Raw genomic sequence first — 23371 nt, 5'->3', positions numbered from 1 at the left:
TGTATAATTTGCCAATGTTTCCTCAAGAGAGTTTTCTCTTTTTAAAATTAAGCTCTCAGTTACAAAACTGCTACATTCCTAGAAATTTGTTAATCATATAAGTACTATCTATGGTCAATCCTAGTCACACGTGTTGGTTCCACAAAAATATTAAGTGAGATATACTGAAAGAGAACATTTTTTTTAAAAAAAAAAAAAAGGAAAGTGAACTTTTGGCTAGAATTTACCAAAAGTAAGTGTAACAAATACATCTTTAACACTGTATAACTGACTACTATTGACAATGATGACAAAAAGAAAAGCAGCTGCCACAATTCATTAAGTGTTTACTTGGTATCAAGCACAGTGCTATATGCTTGATATATATTATCTCATTTAATCCTCATATCAACTTTATGAAGCAAGATCCATTATTCTTATTTTAAAAATGAGAAATGAGAAGCTTAAAACGGGCTTAGCGGCAGGAATAGGATTTGAATCCAAGTCCTTCTGAACCCATACACCATCTTTGAAACCATATTTAATACTTGAACATAAGGCCCTTCTTAAATAATATCAGCACCTATATCATATCAAATGTAGACTAGATTTTTCTAGGCACAATGTGTATTACAGAGTCAATGAACTAGGATTCTTGTGCTGTTTATTGATACATACATTTGCTAATAGAAACACAGAGAGGAAATACAAAAATTGTAGGAGACATACAGTATATATGCACAAATTCAGTAAACATTTATCAAACCACCACCATATTTTAGGCACAAATCCAGTAATATTTTGAAATTTTAAAAGATCATTTATTAAAGTGGCCTTGCATGAAAGTACAGCATTGACAGACTACCCTGGCAAATGCCAACCCAAATATTTAACCAGAGACATAAAGACTAAGTCTGAAACAGAGCTGAAAGCATAATACTTAAATGTGCTATGTATAGAAAGTATGTATGATAAAACTTGCCTGGTTCATGTACAATCAGCAGGTATCTTCAACTACAAGTAAAAGATGTTTTTTATATGAAATGAGAAAAACTAAATACAAAATTTTAAGGCCTAAACATCACATGGGTTATTTCTCAGGGTATAATTAAGAGAAATAAAAAAATACAAGCTACGTTATGTTGCATCTTAGTTTTATCACAAAACAGAAAGTGTTCCAATATTTGCAAGAATAAAAAATGCCAGAATTTCACCCTTAAAGACAAAGTTAATAAAGACAGGGGAACAAGAAAAAGAATTATGCCCTTGCAGTAATTCCTTATCCCTCCATCTTCTAAAAGTACCATTTAAAAATCAAAGTAGAGTTTGCTTTTCAAGTTTTCAAATGAAGAGCAGGGTTAATAGTTAATAGCTCATATTATTAACACTATATTATTCATTTATTTTTGAGACAGGATCTCATCCTGTCACCCAGACTGGAGGACTGGAGTACAGTGGCATGATCACGGCTCACTGCAGAACAAAATTTTAAAGGAAATTCTTTGTGTGCTTATCTTATTAAACCAACTATGCATCTGTAGTTAAAAACTGTGGTGAAAATTCTAGCTGAGATGCCTTAGAAATTAATAAAAATGACCTGAGTGTTGAGCAGCATATGTGAACTGAAGAGGAACAGACAGGTCCCTTTTGTGGTAAGCCTCTAAGGGCTGACCCACATAGTACTGGGTCAGCAGGTGGATAAGGAGAAATACAGAACTAAACTGTGTTCCATGCTGGCCAATTTCACCCTACTTGCTTCTATGGCAATTGGGACACGGTCTCTGGCCTTCTGTTTGGAAACTGCAACTAGTTAGCCTCCATTTCCAAGGCTTCTTTCCTTCTCTCTGGGCAGCACACTGGGCAAAGTAGCTCAAAACAGGATCCCTAACTAAGTACTACTTTCTCTGCATTGCCTGTGAGGACAGACTACTCTTTTTACTGTGGAATAAATTCTATTCTATTTGACAAATATATCTCATTTTGATTCCATGCAGAAATGCCCTCATTTTCTCCCCTCTGTTCCCTTCAACCAACCAAGATCAGCCTTGAAATTTGCAGGACATTAACAGGGATCCTAATCTGTCATGGAAAGGAGAGAACATTAAGCCATGCTACTTCATATCTTTTTATTTCTAAGAGAAATAAAGGACTTACATCTTTTCACAAAATAAAATAACCTTAACAACAAAATCTCAATACTGTAAAAGAGTGCAACTACTGTTGAGTGATAAACAATATACTTAAAAATCTCTGGATTAGTATCTACTTGTCTATACATTTTCCACCTTAACAAAATTATCTCTTATTCTCTCTCAGCATGAAACAAAATCTGAAAGAAAATGAAACAAAACAAAAAACTGATCTACATACCCTGTAATTATTACTCAGATGACAGTTATTGAGGACTAATGTGTGCTCAGGGGCTATGAAGAAGGAAAACAAAGGAAGCAGAAGTGATCATTCCTCTTCTCAAACAGTTCATAATCTCTCTGACAACCTTACTGCTTAGTCATTAGCATGCACTGCTGCCTCCCCAAGTACCTTATCAATACAGTAAAGACAAACTGACAGAAAACTGCAGTACCTGTCTATCCCCAATTAGCTGAATATCCAGAGAAGGGTCCCTCAGGCAGCCAAGGGGCCTGAGCACAACTGGCTGTCACAGTCTGGCCCCAGGGTATCATCAGGCTCCCCTGACAGTCTACAAGTTCCCCTTCCGGGAAAACCAAAGGGCATAGCAGAATCAGTCATTGGATCAGGCTAGGGTCAAATACTAGGAATCACATTTGTCAGAGAAGAATCGTGATAAACAAAAAAGGCCAGAATAGGTCAAGAAAGGACAACAGCAAGAGCCAGCCAGACCAGCGGTGTTGATGAGGAACCAAAGGTTAGAGCATTACTAGCGCATCTTGAGACATAGTTTAGAAAGAGCAGACCTGTGAAATGGAACTGCACAGCTCAGAGTCAGCATGGAGACAGGTAAAGGAAGGAAAATCTGGTTCAAGTAAATAGATGCAGACAAGAAACTCAAGACTGTAGCCAGACAAGTCCCTACTATCACCTCCTCTGTTTCTCTTTCTAACTCTGAATCTCTGGCATAACTTAAAGAGGAAAGCTTCTAGAAATCCTTTGCTCTAATTTGGAGAAAGTTCCAGGAATCTCTGATTTCCTGTTCTCTTACATCCTTTATACTTTAAGCTTCAAGTATTAGAGTATGAGGACTCTTTCCTTCTGTAAGACTCCATAAAAGGAAGATACACACACACATATACATATTTTGTACAAATACACAAATGTGTATTTAAAAAATATGTCTTGGTGCCAAGGAGCTGCCAGATTAACTGGGTACGACAGTCATGGAAATGATCAATATACAACACGATCATTAAAACAACAGGGTAGAAGAAGAGTAATCAAAAGAACAAGAGGAAAATGCTACCTCTGTCTGGGAAAATTATGGAGGGCCTCACATATAAAGCAACAACTGGGCTAGATCTCAAAGGACAGACAGGGATTAACCAGGAAGAATAAAAACAAGAGAGGCTAATGTGGAGAACCAGGGAAAATACAATATGATGAATGTAGGCCCAATGAGAAATTCAGCATAGCCAGAGCAGAGCACAAGAAGGGAGGGGCTAGAGAAGAGGCAAGGATATTAAACTGAAGTTATACAGTAAAGACCATTTTATACTAGACTAAGAATATTGGAGCCAGGTGTGGTGGCTCACACCTGTAATCCCAGACTTTGGGAGGCCGAGGCAGGCGGATCATGAGGTCAGGAGATCGAGACCATCCTGGCTAACACAGTGAAACCCCATCTCTACTAAAAATACAAAAAATTAGCCAGGCATGGTGGCGGGCACCTGTAGTCCCAGCTACTCATGAGGCTGAGGCAGGAGAATAGCATGAACCCAGGAGGCAGAGCTTGCAGTGAGCTGACATGGTGCTACTGCACTCCAGCCTGGGTGACAGCACAGGAAAGAAAGGTAGGCAGTAGAAAGACTGTTACAACAAGCTAGGCAAGAAATAATATGGATCTAAACTAGTGAAAATGAGATGGATTACAGAGGCATTTTAAAAAGGAAGGCTACAGAGAACATACTATAAAGTACTGAAGTCATTAAGAAGGACAGGAACAAAGCGGATCTTTTGCATGGGATGGGGGATTATGAATATGATTTTTTGACATACGCATTCCCCTATCCAACCTGTTTTATTTATTCTAAAAAAAAAAAAAAAAAAAAAAGGGATACATGTGCAGAACATTCAGGTTTGTTACATAGGTATACGTGTGCCATGGTGGTTTGCTGCACCTACTGACCCATCCTCTAAATTCTCTCCCCTCAGCCCCCACCCCCTAACAGGCCCTGGTGTGTGCTGTTCCCTTCTCTGTGTCCATGTGCTCTCAATGTTCAATTTCCACTTAGAAGTGAGAACATGTGATGTTTAGTTTTCTGTTCCTGTGCTAGTTTGCTAAGGATGACGGCTTCCAGTTTCGCCCATGTTCCTCCAAAGGACATGATCTCATTCCTTTTTATGGCTGCACAACATTCTATGCTGTATATGTACCACATTATCTTTATCCAGTCTATCACTGATGGTCATCTGGGTTGGTTCCATGTCTTTGCTATTATAAATAGTTCTGCAATAAACATATGCAAGCATGTATCTTCATAGAAGATTTATATTATTTTGTCTTCCCATTCTTTATGTGACACATCGTGTCAAGGTAATAGATTTCCTTTAATCCTCACAATAATGCACCCTCATTTTATGTTAAAAAAAAAAAAGACTTCAAGGTTAATTTATCCAATGTTATTTACTTATTTATTCATTCATTCAATTATTCAAAAAAATATCTATCAGCTATCTTCAGATACTGGGGGCTTTGGAAGTGAAGGGGATAGGCAGCAAGGAGCTTAGAATTTAAAATGGAGCTTAGAGTTTAGAATGGAGGAGACAGACAAGTCACGCAATTAAATGAACAAGATAATTTCATTTATTTCACTTATACTATACTATATTCAGACAATACTATAATTTCCTTTATACTATACTATATTCAGACAATACTATAATATTAATTGCTAACTATGGACTCTGTTAAAAGGGTATTTTAAGTTTCATTTCATTTAACTCTTACTATTACTTACAAGATAGGTAGTACTATTAACTCTATTGCACAGAAGACAAAATCTGAGACACAGAAAGGTTAAGTATCTTCGTCTAAATCACAGAGCTAGTAAGTAGACAAGATTAGTGTTCGGTCATATGGAGTCTGGCTCCAAGGTTTGTGTTCATAATAACCATGCTCTACTGTTTTACCCAACCATGATTTTATTATTATGGTCTTCTGTTAAGGCAGTAGAAGGTGCTGAGTGAAAGGGCTGCTTTAGATTGAATGATCAGAAAAGGCTTCCCTGCATCTGAGGATTGAAGGAGACAGCCATGTAAAGATCTGCAAGGAGAATATTCTAAGCAAAGGAAATAAACACAGTATGTTTTAGAAACAAAGTCTAGTAGAACTGGAGTAGGACGAGATGGAGGAGTTAAGAATTAGACGAAGAAGAGGTGGCAGATGCAGACTAGCCAGTGAAGAGTCTGGATTTTATTCTAGGAAAACACTGAATAGTTTTAAGCAGGAGATTTAAATAATTTGATATGTACTTTATTAAAAGAAATATTTTTTGAATATGGTGAAAATGAATTGGGTAGGGAAAGGAGGGACAAAAAGGAAGAAGGGAAATTTGAATCCAGGAAGTCTGATTCCAGAGTTAAGCTCTTAACCACCATGCTCTGTGGTTAATTTGAGGTATAGAATCTCTGGTAAAGGCACAAAAAAGATAGATGAAAACATGAACCTGCAGTTCAGGAGAGAATGTGAGGTCAAAGATTTTGATTTTGTTTTGTAATCTCTGACATATAGGCAGACAATTATTAAAGCCCTAAGTTAACTGATTTTAAATTTCATTTCTGATGGCTCAAGAAATAAAAATAGAGCAAAAAAGGAAGCAAGCCCAGGTCACAATCAATGAAGCCTATTCCTTTCTCTTCGGAACACTTCTTTTCATATATTAATAACAGAAAATATTACTTAATGCCCAGAGTATCTAGAGCCTTTATCCTCCCCCAAAAGGAGCTGAGGCATTGGTGAAGACTTGTCCATAATGACAAGCCTTGGGGTTGCTGTACAGTAAAATGAATTGCACTCAGGGAGACATTATCAAACCCATAGATCTCACTAAAGACACAATGACAGAACACATAACATTCTTGCATACATATTTATAGAAAGAAAAGCCATTAATTCAATTATAACCAAGTTTGATATAAATGACCTAATAGTATATCCCATACTATTAAGGTGAGTTAGTGGCTGAGGATAAAAATACCTGCTCTACTAAATCCTCATAATAGTTGGTGACATAGCACGATCCCTGCCTCAAGTGGCTAAAGGAAAAAAAAAACTGGCACAACTGAACAGAAACATGGAGAGAGGGCACAGAACTTTCAAATGCTTTACAAGTCAATTCTTCACATCTCTTCAAGTTAAAAAATCACTAAGGAACTTCTAACTCTACCAAGGATAAGTATATCCACATTGCTTGGCACACTTTAGGAGTAGTAATTAAAGTCAAGGGAATTTAGGAATATGAGAATCCAGTACTTAAGTGTTCCCTTCAGCTTCTTCCCTTTCTTGATGTTTCTTATCATGTGGAGGTGTGACATGCTTCACATTCCCCACTAAATATTCAGACTGAGAACAGGCCCTTCTGCTTACAGTAGAAAGTGGTGGATGTAGTGGAGTCATGCTACCAAGCTATAAAAATAGAGTGATGATGGTCACAAAAGAGACATGTAAAAATTACATGGACCTTTGCTCTGATAAATTTGAGACGAAAGCTAGTGTGCTTACTGAGTAGTACCACGATATGTGGCTACTACTACTGGAGAAAAAGGACTAGGGCTGAAGGGACTGCTTGGTACTCCCAACAGCACGTGCTGTTTTCTCTCACTCAGAATGCCTTTCTCCTCCCTGAAATCTCCATCCTTCAAAGCTGGGCTTAAGTCCTTTTTGATAAAGATCTTCCTTATCCCTGCAACCTAACCACCATTCTCTGAACCCATACTGCTGTCTCTATTATTTGGCTTAGTATCTGTTTAGCATTTGTTTCATATATTTTCATGTCATCCTTTCATTAACTACTTTTCTGGAAGCAGGGACCATGTTTTGCTGGGGTTTTTTTCCTTAATATAAAAAATTTTAACCATTCACAGAAGTAGGGAGAACATAATAAACTCCCATTTACTCATAACACATATTCAACAATTATCAAGATTTTTGTCTTATTTCCTTTGTATGTATATCCTTTGCCTTTTGCCAAAGTATTCTACAGTTCATGTTTAGGATGCATTTCCAAAAGAAAATATGGTGCCATAGACTAAACGTTTGTGTCCCCCATAAATTCTTACGTTGAAACCTAGTCCCTAATGTGACGGTATTTGGAGGCAGGGTCATTAGGAGGTGATGGTATAATATTTAAAGGTAAGGGCTTCTGGGGCCTATAGGTCAAAAGGTTCAAGCCCTCATAAGTGGAATTAATGCCCTTAAAAAGATGTCCCAGAAAGCTCCTTTGTCCTTTCTGCCATGCGAGGATACAGCAAAAAGACACAGCTGTCTATGAAGCAGGAAGTGGGCCTCACTAAACCAGCTGGCACCTTGATCTTGGACTTCTAAGCCTCCAGAACTGTAAGAAATAAATTTCTGTTGCTTATAAGCCAATCAGTTTACGGTATTTTGTTATAGCAGCCCAAAAGGACTAACATAAATGGTGTTTTCTTAAGTAATCATGATACCTAAACAGAATTAAGAGTGATTCCTTGCTATTATTTCATTTAATACTTGCTTCATATTCAAATTTACCCAGCTGCCTCTAAAATGTCTTTCAACAGTTTGTTACTAATCAGTATGCTAACAAGTCCACATTGCATTTGGTTATTATGTTTCATAGTTCTTTTTTATTGTAAAGCAGCACCCTCCTTCAATGACTTAATGAAGAAACCTAGTCATTTTTCCTATTGAGTATCCCACATTCTCGATTTGTCTGTATGTTTCCTCAGTCATAGGAGTTATGCTTTTTTCATTCATTTACTCAATAGATACATAGTAGGAGCAGCATGAGAGCCAGAATCCTATAAAATGCAGTGGCTGCAATAGTGACTACATATTATAGCCCTGGCTCAAACAGAACAAAGTCATAAAACAATTACACAAAGTGTTAATTATTAGCAGTTGTGACATTTGCTAAGGGAAAGTACAGGTAATAAGAAATCGCAGCAAGGGAACCCAACCTTCTTTAGGGGTCAGAGAGTATTTATTTTGTTCAAAGCATCTAGCATAATGTTAAGTAAGAAAAAATTCATTATTTCTGGGTTGGCAAGTGGAGTAAGTCATCTTCACATATTACTCTTGTAAACTTAAAGGTCATATCACCACCCCTTGAGCTCTGAAGATCAAATCCGAATCTCTTAGGAGTCCAAGTTAGAGGAAACTGAAGGGCCAAACAGGTGGTTTCCTCCAGGTGAAATAAATTTAGAAGCATAGTAAGAATTCAGAAAGTGGCTAAATAGATAAAGCCAAAGGAAAAGATTGCATTTTCTGCACCACGAGTTTGGATCTTAGGATAATGAATTTTTGGCAAGGAACAGGATGAGTATTATTGAAACCTAGAAGAACATGCTTAGTAGGCTATCTGCCACATTGCTCGAGAGGGCTTTAAGTTAAAATTGAGGAAGGAAAAACGTCCAGGTACACTATCGCAGAGGAGATAAATGATAACCAACACCTTCATTTTAAAAGATTATAGTATTGTTTTTAGAAGATTGTATGTAAAATATATTCATTTTTATACAATACCATGTTCTTGAGACCAATGTAAATTTCCTTTGTTCATACCAGATTTTAGCCAAGTTTTTGGAAAATAGCGTGGTATCTGTTGGAGCATCTTAGAAAGAAATATGTTCTGTGATGGACTGAGCCATGTCCTCACCCTCCCCTCCAAATTTGTATGTTGAAGCCCTGACCCCTAATGTGTCTGTATTTGGAAATAAGATCTTTAGGAAGCAATTAAGGCTAACTGAGGTCATTAGGTGTTCTTTTAAGAGGAAAAGAGACCAGATTTCTCTCTCTCCCCCAACCATATAAAGACATAACAAGAAGGTAACCATCTGCAAGCCAGGAAGAGAATCCATATCACAACCCGACCCTGCCAAATTCTGATGTAGAACTTCTAGCCTCCAAAACTGTGGGAAAATAAATCTGTTGTTCAAGCCACGCGCCTATAGCATTTTGTTATGACAATCTGAGCTAATACACCTTCCTAATATTTTTCCCCCTCTAGTGTCTAAACTTTAAAGCTCTCTCTTCTGTATGATTTGTAGAATACTTCTGCTCAACTTGTAGGATACATTGGAGACTAAGGCCAAGTGTATAAAAAAGCATACCCTGACACCTAACCAAGTAGAAAAGAGAAAAATAGTTAGTCAAGGCATTTCCTAAACCAAGGGATTAAAATAGAATGGGTGATTTTTATTTGCTTGCATTTATTTGTGAACTCTTGAAATGTCTTACTCTTTTCCATACAAATAGGAGCTCTCCTCAGGTGAACCAGATCTGGGTATTTTCAGCTGTGGTCAGCGTCTCTCTGAATCCCACTAGGGTTTGGTAATGCAGAGTAAACAAAGCTATAAATCAAATGCAATGCATTTAATACCTCAATGTATTGCAAATTGATCTGGAATACAGTTTTCAGCTCAAATCGCTTTTCAAGTGAACTGTTCCCTTCCCCTGAAGGGAAGCAATGGAAGTTAAAGATGGAAAATCCTAAAGTTATATTGGATTCAGATGTGCAGCTCCTTTTCTGCGCGTAGACAGAGGCCAAGTTTCCTCAGGTGAGATTCTTCAGTTCTTTATCCAGTTTGAGCCATGGATATTTTAAAACACACATCCTTGTGGCTGGCATTAAATGTGAAACCTGGTGGGCAAGTTTTCAAGAAATAAGAGCTACAAACAAAATAGCTTTCGTTCCATTCAGCATGCTGTGGGAAATGGCTAATGGACAAGCATTACTGTGACTGGCAAGGCAAGCTGCCAATAAATGATAGGCGTAGAGATTCAAACCACTGCATAACAGTAACACTTCCTAAGCTTATTTCACTCATTTGTCAAAGTAGGACATTATCTGAAGTGAAAGAAAAACAGGGTTGGAGAGCACAGGGGAAGAAACTATTTAAACGTAAACGCCATGCTTCTTTCTCATTGGTTAGTTATCTCTGCCTCCAGTAATTATGGTTAGCTTTTGCCATCTCCTGATACCACATCTGGTTTTACCAAGAGCAACATTTCCTCCTTTTCAAATGACAAGCAGAGAGCTATTTCTGGTAGGATAGATTTCCACCGTTTGCTTATTCCTGCATTGTCTTTTTCCATTAGAAAGAAATGAAGTCCAGTGATTGGATGGGAAGAAAGTGTGGCGTTCTCACGTGCCATCCCTCAGAGAGGTTGCTGGACATTGGGGGCCATATTGTCTTCTCATTTGTCATCTTTTTTTTCTAGAAAAAGAAGAACCTTAAGTGCTGTCTGTGATCTTTTCTCCATTTGCAACCCTTAAATCCCAACTCTTTCTTAAAATATTGAACAGACAAACTGTTAAGCAGTCCAATACTCGCAAATTCTTATCTTCTGGAATGGAATAAAAACTACTCCATAAGAGAAAAATAAGATCACTTAATTGTATAGTTTTAAATCAGCAAAAAATTCAATGAACAATGTCCTAAATTCTATTTCAGATAGGCTTTTTAGTGTAATGGTTAAGAGTACAGACTCTGGGGCTGGTCTATCTAAGGTCAAATGCTATTTCTTTTTGTTGTTTTTGAGACAGAGTCTCGCTCTGTCATCCAGGCTGAAGTGCAGTGGTGTGATCTCGGCTCAATGCAACCTCTGCCTTCCAGACTCAAGTGATTCTCCTGCCTCAGCCTCCCGAGTAGCTGGGATTACAGGTGCCCGACACCACGCACAGCTAATTTTTTTGTATTTTTAGTAGAGACGGGGTTCTGCCATGTTGCCCAGGCTGGTCTCGAACTCCTGACCTCAGGCAATCTGCCCAACTCTGCCTCCCAAAGTGCTGGGATTACAAGCATGAGCCATCGCGTGCCGCCCCGCCCCAACCCGGTCAAATGCTATTTCTAACACTTCCACTTGTGAAGATTTAGGTAAATTAATCTCTTTATGCCTCCATTTTCTCATCTGAAATAAAGAATAATAATAGTTCTTCATTACAGGTTGTTGTATCTTGCAAAGAGAAAGAACTATATGAACATTAACTATTACTAAGACTAAGAAAATAGCTAAAGGGCATTACCTTAATCTCACTACTATGTTAGTACTATTAAAGTTATATGTAAAACCAAGTCAATGCTCATTTGTGTTAGGTCACATTATTCACCAGATAAGAAAAAAGTACAGGCATAAAATTCCTTCTTTAAAATTAGCTTTAAACGAGACTAAAATTTTACCAACAACACGAAGTATAAACTTGACTTTTAAAGGCAAGACATTCTACCTAAATCTACATCATTAAATGAAGAGTCAAACAAAAAACAAACCCTCACAGCAGCCTAGTCTAAAATATTGACATAATCTGAAGCATTGCTCTGTGAGCAAAATACATACTTTTGAGGTGATCTGTTATCAACTTCAGCCTTCAGTCGTAAATTCTCCCTCACCAGGCCACCATTTTCCAATTTCAATTTTTTATTTGCCTAAAATAACAAATTGAAAATAAGTAAGCAAAAGCTACAATAAAAGTGCCTTGTAAAAATTACAGCATGAGCTATCTGTATTTTTTAGAGTGATAATATCAGAAAACTGAATAGTAGAACATGGCCTTCAGAAACTTAAAATCACTACTGGGAATGACTTCAGAAACTGTGAATACTACCGAGCATTTTAAATCCATATTCCCCAAGCACTTTGCAAATCTCCTATCCAGGGAAATAAACGAAACTATGTTAGTTAGCTTAGCGTCATTAAGGGACCATACTAATGGCAAATATATGTGTGATTTTTTTCTTTTTCACATAACTGAATACTCTAGGCAAGGTAACATTATACCACATGCAATATCAGCAAACTAATGCTGAAGAGTTAATTCTTGAGCTTTGAAATTGATTTCTGGGGTGCTGTTTAAAAATATTTTTTTCTAGTGATAACAAATCTAATATGATTTAACCACTTGATTTTTTTTTCTTCAAAAAGGCTTTTCCAAAGTTCTGGCTCACAACTTCTAGGGCCCTCAAAATTGGATCGATCTATCTATCTATCTATCTATCATCTATCTATCTATCTATCTATCTATCTATCTATCTATCTATCTATATTTTTTGAAAGAGTCTTGCTCAGTTGCCCAGGCTGGAGTGTAGTGGTGTGATCTTGGCTCACTGCAACCTCCACCTCCAGGGTTCAGGTGATTCTCCTGTCTCAGCCTCCCGAGGAGCTGAGACTACAGGCATGTGCCACCATGCCCAGCTAATTTTTGTATTTTAAGTAGAGACGGGGTTTTGCCACAGTGGCCAGGCTGGTCTTGAACTTTTGGCCTCAAGTGATCCACCTGCCCCAGCCTCACAAAGTGTTAGGATTACAGGTATGAGCCACTTGCCAGGCCTGGATAAGTATTTTCTAATAAATTCTATGAATTGTTCTTTGATTAAAAAAAAAACCTTCCAGGTATGATTTTCTTTCTTGAATTGTATAACACCTAAAAATTACCTAACAGGTCACCAATTGCTAGAAAATCTAGAGGCTCAACACTAACTCTGGACACACTGAAAACTAGTGTGCTTAAATTTTAGAGTCTTCTTGGAAGCTACTTCCTTTAAATTCCCTACTCATTGCTTTTATGTATTACAAAGAAAAATAACCAACTTCACTAACCTGGGAAAGGAAAATTATTTGACCAGAACATTTACATTTACGGTGAATGGGTCACAAGAATAACTGTCACCAAAAAAGGTTTAAACCAAGAAGCCTTTAAAACACATTTCAAAAATTTGGCTATTACTTTGATGAATTTCCAGAACTTCTGACTGTATTACTTATCTACCCACATAAGCTGCAGCGCAAGGATCACAGGAGAAATAAGGTATAGAACATTATTTGGGGGCTTAAAGTCTAACTCCCTTACTTAGACCCATCCAGGTTCCCTCTGGGCTCTAGACACCTGCTTATCTTTATGAATGCACACCAACCAGGACTGTGGAGAGTTAATTCTTTAAGTGATTGATAAACACCATTACTGCTTCTCTGAAGATATAAGGAAAGCCATTTACTTCCTCATATATGCAGACAATGAATTAAGCTCTCAAGCATAGCACCATAAGGGGAGGCACTTAGTGAATGCTTTTTGATGATGATGACAAGCTTAAATTAGAAACTCATTTGATTTCCCTTCCCCTTCCCTGCCCCCCACCACTACTGTGTGGCTATATTTCAAAGTCTCTCAACAGTCCTTTGACTCTCTAATACTTCTCATTACAGGCTGGCTAGTTCCTCAACTATCAGAGATCTTTTCAAGTTCAAGAGGGTTAGGTGAGTAAAAGTTATGAAGGGCAGAGTTCTGCCTACCTTTTACACCTAAAAGAATAATGAATATTTCAGCTAACTCTCCTGCATTCTCAACACTGATTGGGTAATGACACTGGCCTCATGATGGTTCAAAACTCACCCATTCCAGGTAACATCAGAAAAAAAGTCCGTTTCATTCATGCTAAGTAGTCCTTTATCCTGAATCTTTTGTATTCCTGTATTTGATTATGTTGAGTATGTTATTACTCCACACTTTAGTTTTTGTCTCTGCAGTCCATGTTTTTTCATTCACTTATGTCCCAGTTTATAGCCTATTACCTATTAGCATCACTAGGCATAGAAAATGGGCTTATTCAATATCCCAAAGAATTCTGAAGTCCCAGGGTAGCTTTGAGTATTGAATTTAACATTTGACCATTAAAAGAGCAAAGGAAAATTAACTGTGCTTTATGTATTCTTCTTTAATATCCATCCCTCATATCACCCTTATAAGCCTCATGTTCTAAGAAATATTTACCACCAAAACTTTAAACGAAGTTTAATAACTACAAAGGAGATCATATAGTGCTTACCAATGGCTCAAGAAGAACCAGGGAAATTAAAGGGAACAAGGCAAATTGATAAATACTGTAATTTCCCAGTTGGCATTCCTTTTAGTATCCTATTGTCTTCTAACAAATCAAGGTACTAACACTGGCCATCAATACCCAAAGAAACTATGCACTTCCCCCACCTACACACTTATAACAAACTCAGTACAATTATGTCTGTAGTTTCTTTTTTATCTAAAAGCACTAGATTCTCTCTCCTCCTCACCCTGGCCTTTACTGAGTCCAAACAACATTTATTTTATATGTGGAAGATGGCTTACATCTAAGTTGCAAGTATTTCTCTGCTACTTAACCTGAGGACCTGAGAGCCAATATACAGGGGAACTTCTTTAAAATACCATATGGCGCTCATTAATAATTTTGAGAGATAAGATTTAGTAATTTCACACGGGAATAGTATTTTAAGGAAATGCAAATAGTTGCATATGTGATTGTAGAACTGAGTACTACAAAGCCATCTCCTTTCAGCAGAAGAGGACTCCACTGTGGATAAACTAGAACTCAAGCTAAAGGCTGGTCACTTGGGTCAAGATGGTGTTGTAGGAGTTGACTGGAACATCTAGTGCTGATGGCATGGATCTTATCTCTCTTTCTAGGCTGAAAAATCCTAGAGGTTTGCCTTTTTCACCATGCTGTATCTTGTTCAAAGAATAACTGAAAAAAAGAACCAGTTTCATAAATCACAACATTCTTTTGCATGAAGTAGTCTAAAGCAGCTGCTTATTGCTGTCCTGGAATTAGTCACTAAGCCTTTATTTATCTATCTACAATCTTAAAAATAAGAGAGTGGTAGCAATAGAAAAGATAAGGTCAAAACTTTTCCTTTCATTGGTGCGAAAATGGGTATGTGTTTGTTTTTAGGTACACAGGGGAAGTCGCTGATATAAGCTTAAAAAAACTATGGCAAACCACAAAGAGGACGAAACAGAAACACATCCTTTAAATTGGTATTACTCTTCTAGAAGAAGATGCAATCTTATACAGAAGCACAACAGTCTCTAATTATAGTCACACATGGAACCACCTGATAATTCTTGGCAGTTAATGACATTTAAATGAGAAAAAGTCTTCTTATTGCATATAAATGCTCATCCAGATATTCTGTCCTTTCCTCACAAATCATCTGATGATGAGTCAAGATAATATGGCTACTTATGCTTTTGAAGGTACTTAGTTTGAAAACAACCATAACAGATTTTTAAAAACCACAACTTACCTCCTTTAGCTTATCCACATCATCTTTCACTTTTTCATAGATTTCATTAGCTGTTCTGAGTTTTTTCTTCCACTCTGCTACAGTTTCTGGGTTAATTTTACTTGGATTATCTGTGACTAGATGTTTGTCTTCATTTTGGTTGCCCTGCACCAAGGTTAAAGGATCCAGAATAGTTTTGATCTGTGACTCCAAGCTGAGATTTTTACTCTTAAGCTCTTCTACTTCTTTCTGTAAACAATCTATTTCGTCCTGAAAAAGCATTGCATAGTCATGAGGCAGGCATAGACACTAAACACATACACACATATGCTAAGCTGAAGCCAACGTGGTTTGAATTTTGTACTTAAAATTCTGTAGATACATAGATTCTTTACACATCAAAAGAGTTTTGCAGGGAGAAAGTCACATACAGTTTAAATTCTCAAAATGTGGCCTGACTGATAAAAATTGGGATTTATGTTGCCTTCATTTTAATTCAATGTTAGTTGTGATTTTTAAAAATGCCAAATCTTTGATTCTATTTAAGATATCACCCAGAAAATAAGAAAAGTCACATGAATTCCAACAGGGAAGTAGATTCCATTTCAAAAAAAAAACTTGAGGCATATTAAACTGCTTTACTGAGGAGAATTTAAAAGTACACTGAGGGGGGCCGGATAAAAAAAAAAAAAAAAAGGACAGTTTGTCCCCACCTCATCCCCACATCTACAGGGGATTGGTTCTAGGACCCTTAGGGATACTAAAATCCGTGGATGCTGAAGTTCCTGAAGGAAAATCGCTAGTGCTGTATTTGCATATAACCTATGTATATCTTTCCATACATTTTAAATCATCTCTAGATTATTTATAATAACTAATACAAAGTAAATGTCATACAAATAGTTGTTAAACTGCATTATTTTTATATATATTTATTTTTTTAATTTTCCATCTTGGTTGTTTGAATCCACAGATGATGAACCCTTGGATATGGTGGGCTGACTGTACAGAGTTATCAAGATGATCATGCCTGTAACCCCAGCACTTCGGGAGGCCGAGGCAGGTGGGCCAGCTGAGGTCAGGAGTTCAAGACCAGCCTGGCCAACATGATGAAACCTCGCCTCTACTAAAAATACAAAAAATTAGCTGAGTGGCCGGGCGCGGTGGCTCACGCTTGTAATCCCAGCACTTTGGGAGGCCGAGGCGGGCGGATCATGAGGTCAGGAGATCGAGACCACGGTGAAACCCCGTCTCTATTAAAAAATACAAAAAATTAGCCGGGCGCGGTGGCGGGCGCCTGTAGTCCCAGCTACTCGGAGGCTGAGGCAGGAGAATGGCGTGAACCCGGGAGGCGGAGCTTGCAGTGAGCCGAGATTGCGCCACTGCACTCCAGCCCGGGCGACAGAGCGAGACTCTGTCTCAAAAAAAAAAAAAAAAAAAAAAAAAAAAAAATTAGCTGAGTGTGGTGGCAGGCACCTGTAGTCCCAGCTACTTGAGAGGCTGAGGCAGGAGAATTGCTTGAACCCAGGAGGCAGAGGTTGCAGTGAGCCGAGATCGTGCCATTTGCACTCCAGCCTGGGTGACGGAATGAGACCCTTGTCTCAAAAAAGAAAAAGATGATCGTTAGGGTTTTGATATTTATATTTTCACTTCTATATTTGAAGTATGAGTGAAACCATCTACCATTTCCTTCTACTTTTCATTCCAGAATAATATCTGTAGTTAATTTTGAATTTTTAACTTTTCTGGATTCTGGTTCTTCAATTACTACTGTGACTATTGCAAGTATTAGCTTTCCCACTCTGGAACTGTTTATTATCTTAAAACCAGTCACTAAACATTTGGGTTAGAACTTCTTACTATGATGCCATTTATTCATCTATAATAAATATGTCACCTTAAATTGAGGTTGTTAAAAATTCTCTTAGAAAATAAACTCCCAAGTAGCTCAAGTGATCTCCCAAAGGATTAATTTGTTTACTGAGTATGATAAATATTCATTATATAAAAATACATTTTAGCATTAAATGTCACACAGATAGTACTACTTACTATTTTAAATTGCAATACATTTCAACTTAAATAGCATTTTCATAAAACAAGCAAATTCATATATGTAAGGAACACATATATGAATAAACATATATTCAATCATGTATTTATGCCCCACTGCATTCCAAAAATTTTTGAGGCAGTTGAGGCACCTTCCATGTATACAGTTAAACTGAAAGATATTTTGAGTCAAGAGGGGATCGATAATATCTCCTTCTTCAGTCAACATAAAATGACAACTGGGCTTAATGTGTACTATTCAAAAGTGTATGTATTCTATTAGCATGAATTTATTTGTAAAAATAGCATCACCATGTCCAATCATCCTGTTCATTCACCGCTAGACAATAATTAGGAAATAGCATGTTTCACACTAAAATCTCTGTGCTGGCAGTTGACATAAGGTATAGTATTTACTTTACTAGAATTGATCAGGCTTATAATCATCAGTAACTTCATAGGCAGAAGCAACTGATGACTGCAGAGGTCGGACTGGCTTTCACAGGGAGATTTCCTTTTTCTCCCAACTTCTTGAGGAAGCAAATACAAAATGACATGTCTGTAGAGGTACAAATTTTAACTTAAAAAAAAAAAAAAAGAAAGAAATGCTTCCATCTGTTTCTTTTTTCTGGAATCCCATTCCCCCTTTCCTTGGTATTTGAAGAAAAAAAATAAAACAAAAAACTCTTTCCTCAATTTATAACACGAAAGGAAAAAATAAAAAGAATTTATCAAACAATTTCTTTTTATAGGCTTTTAAAACAAAGTTTCATTGGATATTTACTCTAAGAAGTCTGGGGACTGAGGTAGGTCAGTTTTTACCTTGAATTCACTGCTAACAAAATTTTAAACTTTGATTATTGTTTACCTCATATTCTTTGTGTAGTAATTCAAGTCTAGTTTTCCGAAGATGCTTCCTGACTGTATGGCTTAGCATAGGTTCACTTTCACTTGTTCCTCCTGTAGGAAAAAAAAAAAAAAAAAATCCTAATTTTTCATTCTGATTCGGCAAGAATGAAAATGATCCTTTTTCGTATTTTTTATATAGCTTCCCAGCTTCATATCTACCCTTCCCCTTATGTACACACTTGGGGCTAACATTTAGGCCTTTTCTCTATCCTAATCTTGAGGAAAAAACAAATATATCAAATAACACCATAAGAAATACCTTCAGTAATACATCACATCGTGTTTACATATCTATATATCTTATCACAGCAAACTTAGTGGAGGAAAGGGCTATATATTATCACATTTGGACTACTTCAAATTCTGAAAACTAGACTATATTTAAATAATAAAACCACTTATTACATTTACATTTAACCAACAGATTACATAAAAATGTATTACAGGCTGGGTGCGGTGGCTCACGCCTGTAATCCCAGCACTTTAGGAGGCCAAGGCGGGCGGATCACGAGGCCAGTGAAACCTCCTCTCTACTAAAAATACAAACAAACAAAATTAGCCGGGCGTGGTGGCTGGCGCCTGTAGTCCCAGCTACTCAGGAGGCTGAGGCAGGAGAATGGCATGAACCTGGGAGGCGGAGTTTGCAGTGAGCCGAGATTGCGCCACTGCACTCCAGCCTGGGCGACAAAGCGAGACTGTCTCAAAAAAAAAAAAAAAAAAAAGTATTACTGCTATATACCTATGTATATAGATTAATGTGTCTTTTCACAGATTCTAACAGCCTAGTTGTAAGTCATGGCATTAACTGCATGTCATGACTTGTTACAAATGCACTCACAACGAATTCTTCCTGAGAGCTCTTCACTGATGCTCTGGTTACCTTCTTTGTACTTCTTAGCATTATAATAATAGCAAAGGTATTTTACAGATGTTCTTTTTCAGGATGTTCTATCAAAAGGCAAAAATGGATGAACTATTTTCCTTGAGAGAATTATGAAATATCACTTAGGTATGAATGAATAAAGGTAGGATATGGGATGAGAAGAAAAGCTGGGGGAAAATATTCAAATCATCAAAGCTCATATTCTGCAAGAAAAGACTTGACTCCTTGGTGAAATTCAGCAGGTATAAAAAAAAACAGATAGAGGTTAACCCCGTAGCATGCAACACAGCAGAGAACTAGTCCTCTACCGGACTTCACCCAGGTACCAAGAGCCAACTCTGATTGCTCCTTCAGATCTCTTATTTCCTAAGTCCTACTAGTACTTCTTTAGCTCTGTAGCATATATATTCCTTTCTATTTCCTTTGTAAAAATCTTGGCTGGGCACGGTGGCTCACGCCTGTAATTCCCAGCACTTTGGGAGGCTGAGGCGGGCAGATTACCTGAGGTCGGGAGTTCAAGACCAGCCTGACCAACATGGAGAAACCCCGTCTCTACTAAAAATACAAAATTAGCTGAGCGTGGTGATGCATGCCTATAATCCCAGCTACTCGGGAGGCTGAGGGAGGAGAATCGCTTGAACTCAGGAGGCAGAGGTTGCAGTGAGCCGAGAACGCGCCACTGCACTCCAGCCTGGGCAACAAGAGCGAAACTCTGTCTCAAAAAAAAAAAAATCTTATTTAAGTCCATTTTCCCTAACTTGGGACTATTACAATGACTTCTTAAGTTTTCTGAAAAATGTTTTCTATACTTGGCTAATTATAGATTCACTTTCAAGTTTTCCTATAGCAAAAATAAGTAGAAATCATTTTAATTTTTACAACCTAAAATAAATAACTTACATGAGTAGAATAAAAACCAAACTCTAAAAAGGCTCTTTAGAAGTTTTCCTTTTCAAGGATCCTCTAGTTCAAGTTTTACTGCTCCCCCGCCCCACCAATATTAATGTGGCATGGAATTTGTTTTTTACCCTTAATCCAAACTTACATTTTCTATCACCTAGGCAAAAGCCTCCTACCAGACCTACTCACATCCTGCCTACTCCTATAGTCCAACCTATGTATTACCACGAGTAATATTCGTAAAGCACATTTTGGATCATACCACTCCCTTGCTCAAAACCATCATGCCCAATTCACCCTTCTTCTTAGTCCTAGAGCAAGTCCCTGATTTAGCTGTCATTCAAGGTTATCTGCACTAAAGTCTCAATTTACCTTTTGTCTTATTTCAGTAGTCGGACCCAAAGTAGACTACTGATCATTTCTAAAAACATGCTCTGTGTTTTCCTGTATCTAAACTTTAGTTCATGCTATTCTTCCTGCAGGAAATGCCCTCCTTAATTTTCACCACTGAAATGTTATCCATCCTTAAATTTAAATGTCCAGCTTAAAGGCCACCTACTTTATGAAGCCCTTCTCAGTGTTCTTAGCTGAAGTTTCTTGCCTGAACTCTCTGGGGTTTTTGGGGGGCCCTTAGCACTTGCTGCTTTTCTTTTGGTTCAGTTGCTATGAAAATGTAAGTTCCGTGAGGCTCTCAGGGTTATTCCTCTTAGCACCTCTCAGTGCCTTGTGCCCCAGTTGCTCCACATATACATTACACAAATTACTCATCCACTCAGTATTATGTTGGCCAAATAGCATCATTGAAAATAGTCTATTTCAGTCTTCCCCAAAATATACATTATTTGGAGATTGTTTCAACCTATTCCTATGCATATATAAAACAGGCCCTTACCTATAATTTCTTTGCAAGGATTTTCAGGAGTGATGGGGACTCTGCAAGCTGGACACTGGCTATTATTCTTCAACCACAAATCAATACAAATTGAACAAAATACATGGTTGTTGATGCATATGACAGGCTGACGTACCTTTGAAAAAAAAAAACATCACTTTTAGTACAGGACAACAGTCATAATTAGAAGATCAAATGGTTTAGTTTAGAGCAAACTGCTTCTCTAGATTATAGCAGAGTAGGTATTTAAGAAGAGATATCTAGGGCTTTTAAAAACACTGCTTCTGTTGGTCACTTTTCTTTTTACACATGTTTAACAGAGATACTAGCTGAGATACTGGATCATGGAGACTGAAGCTTTTGACATACAAAATGCTTTATTTTGTACCTACACCACAGAATTCATGCCAAAAAGAAAATGCTTTTTGTTCCACTAAGGCTAGGACAATTTTGCTCAAACTCTTCTATTTTAGCATTACAGAACAGCAGGATTAGGTTTTTGAAAATATCATTTAGCACAATCATCCATCTGATGCCCGAATCCTTTTCTCAATTCATTCCACTGTGTTATAGAGTAACAGCAACTATTAAGTATTGTATTGATATTTTACTAGAAATTCCCCAAAACCAAACAGTAATGAAAGCTAAAACAACCCAAAAGGCATGAGCTTCTCTCTCAAGTAGTTTATAATCTAAACAGCAAATAATGCAGACAGAATTACTGAGATACACCAAATACACAAATCTTTGACTCCAGACTCCATTTAAACAAGCACAAATAATACCTTACATTTATAGCCCTTTTTTTTTTTTTTTTTTGAGATGGAGTCTCGCTCTGTTACCCAGGCTGGAGTACAGTGGCACCATCTAGGCTCACTGCAACCTCTGCCTCCTGGGTTCAAGCAATTCTCCTCTCTCAGCCTCCCCAGTAGCTGGGACTACAGGCACCTGCCACCACGCCAGCTCATTTTTCTATTTTTAGTAGAGATGGGGTTTCACCAAATTGGTCAGGCTGGTCTCAAACTCTTGACCTCAGGTGATCCGCCCACCTTGGCCTCCCAAAGTGCTGGGATTACAGGCGTGAGCCACCGCACCTGGCCTGTAGTCATATTTTACAAAAGGCTTTCACGTGCATCTTTCACTGCCCCAACCCTTTTCCATCTCTCTTTTTAAAAATAACACAACTTGGTGAGGTAAACAGGGTAATATGCTTTACAAATAAGAAAACAAAGGCATGAAGAAATTAGGTAGCTTGCTCAGGGTTAACTGGGTGTGTTGACTGTTTGTAGTTGTTTTATCAGGAGGAAGAAAGAAAAGAGAAGCTGCTTTGGTTTTCTCCACAGCATTTACATTACCTGATATTATACGTGTGTTTACATATTTATTGTCTATCTCCCTTATCAGAATGGAAACTCTATGAGAGCAAGAACTTCTTTACTCTCATTCATAACTAAACCTTTAGTGCCTAGAAGATAGCTTGGTACTTAGCAGGTACTCAACAAAGGTTTGTTGAATGATTAACTGCTATTAAGATTGTATCAACATTCAACTAGTTGGGAAAGTTGTCAGAAGGAAATGATTAATATTTTTTTTCAAATAGCACAATTTAACAATACAAATAAAAACGGCACAGAAAAATTTAGTCTTTCACTTGATTTACATGGTATCTTCATGGTGGGACTCAAAACATTTCATAGCCATATTCAATATTTCCCTAATAGTAATTACAGTATACAACCCTTCTGCACTAGGAACTGGAAGACTAGGTCAAGGGAAAACAGAGTAAGTACAGGGAGAATGAAGAGGCAGAACCACCACAAACCACTTTTCTCAGAGAAAATGCTTGTGCTACTCTGTGTCTGCCTTAAAAGGATACTACTGAGTATTCATTAGTTTAAAATGGGCCCCCACCTCTCAAAGAAATAATAGATGCATGGCTATTCATGACTGTAGGGAAAAGAGAGATCAGACTGTTACTGTGTCTATGCAGAAAAGGAAGACATAAGAAACTTCATTTTGACCTGTACCCTGAACAATTGCTTTGCCCTGAGATGCTGTTAATCTGTAACTTTGCCCCAACTTTGCTCACAGAAACGTGTGTTGCATCGAATCAAGGTTTAAGGGATCTAGGGCTGTGCAGGATGTGCCTTGTTAATAAAATGTTTACAGGCAGTATGCTTGATAAAAGTCATCACCATTCTCCATTCTCGAGTAACCAGGGGCACAATGCACTGCGGAAAGCCGCAGGGACCTCTCCCCAGGAAAGCTGGGTATTGTCCAAGGTTTCTCCCTATGTGATAGCCTGAGA

At 37.6% G+C, this 23371-nt stretch overlaps 1 protein-coding gene across 2 annotated transcripts in view; it reads right to left on the bottom strand.

Moving 5' to 3' along the window:
- OBI1 (ORC ubiquitin ligase 1) overlaps positions 1–23371 on the bottom strand; it is a 44284-nt gene that overhangs the window by 8837 nt on the left and 12076 nt on the right. The window contains exons 2-5 of one of the 2 annotated variants that reach the window (XM_055244371.2): positions 21064–21199; positions 18348–18439; positions 15449–15697; positions 11711–11799 (exon numbers count right to left, since the gene is read on the bottom strand). In XM_055244371.2, coding sequence (XP_055100346.1) covers positions 11711–11799; positions 15449–15697; positions 18348–18439; positions 21064–21199 — 566 coding nt within the window. The remainder of the gene's footprint in view (positions 1–11710; positions 11800–15448; positions 15698–18347; positions 18440–21063; positions 21200–23371) is intronic. The other variant, XM_055244372.2, reaches the window with a different exon arrangement.

Source organism: Symphalangus syndactylus, chromosome 15, assembly GCF_028878055.3.
Source record: "Symphalangus syndactylus isolate Jambi chromosome 15, NHGRI_mSymSyn1-v2.1_pri, whole genome shotgun sequence".
In the NCBI taxonomy this organism is placed as follows: domain Eukaryota; kingdom Metazoa; phylum Chordata; class Mammalia; order Primates; family Hylobatidae; genus Symphalangus; species Symphalangus syndactylus.
The sequence above is the reverse complement of the archived record's forward strand: the minus strand, read 5'-3'. Positions and strand labels throughout refer to the sequence as shown.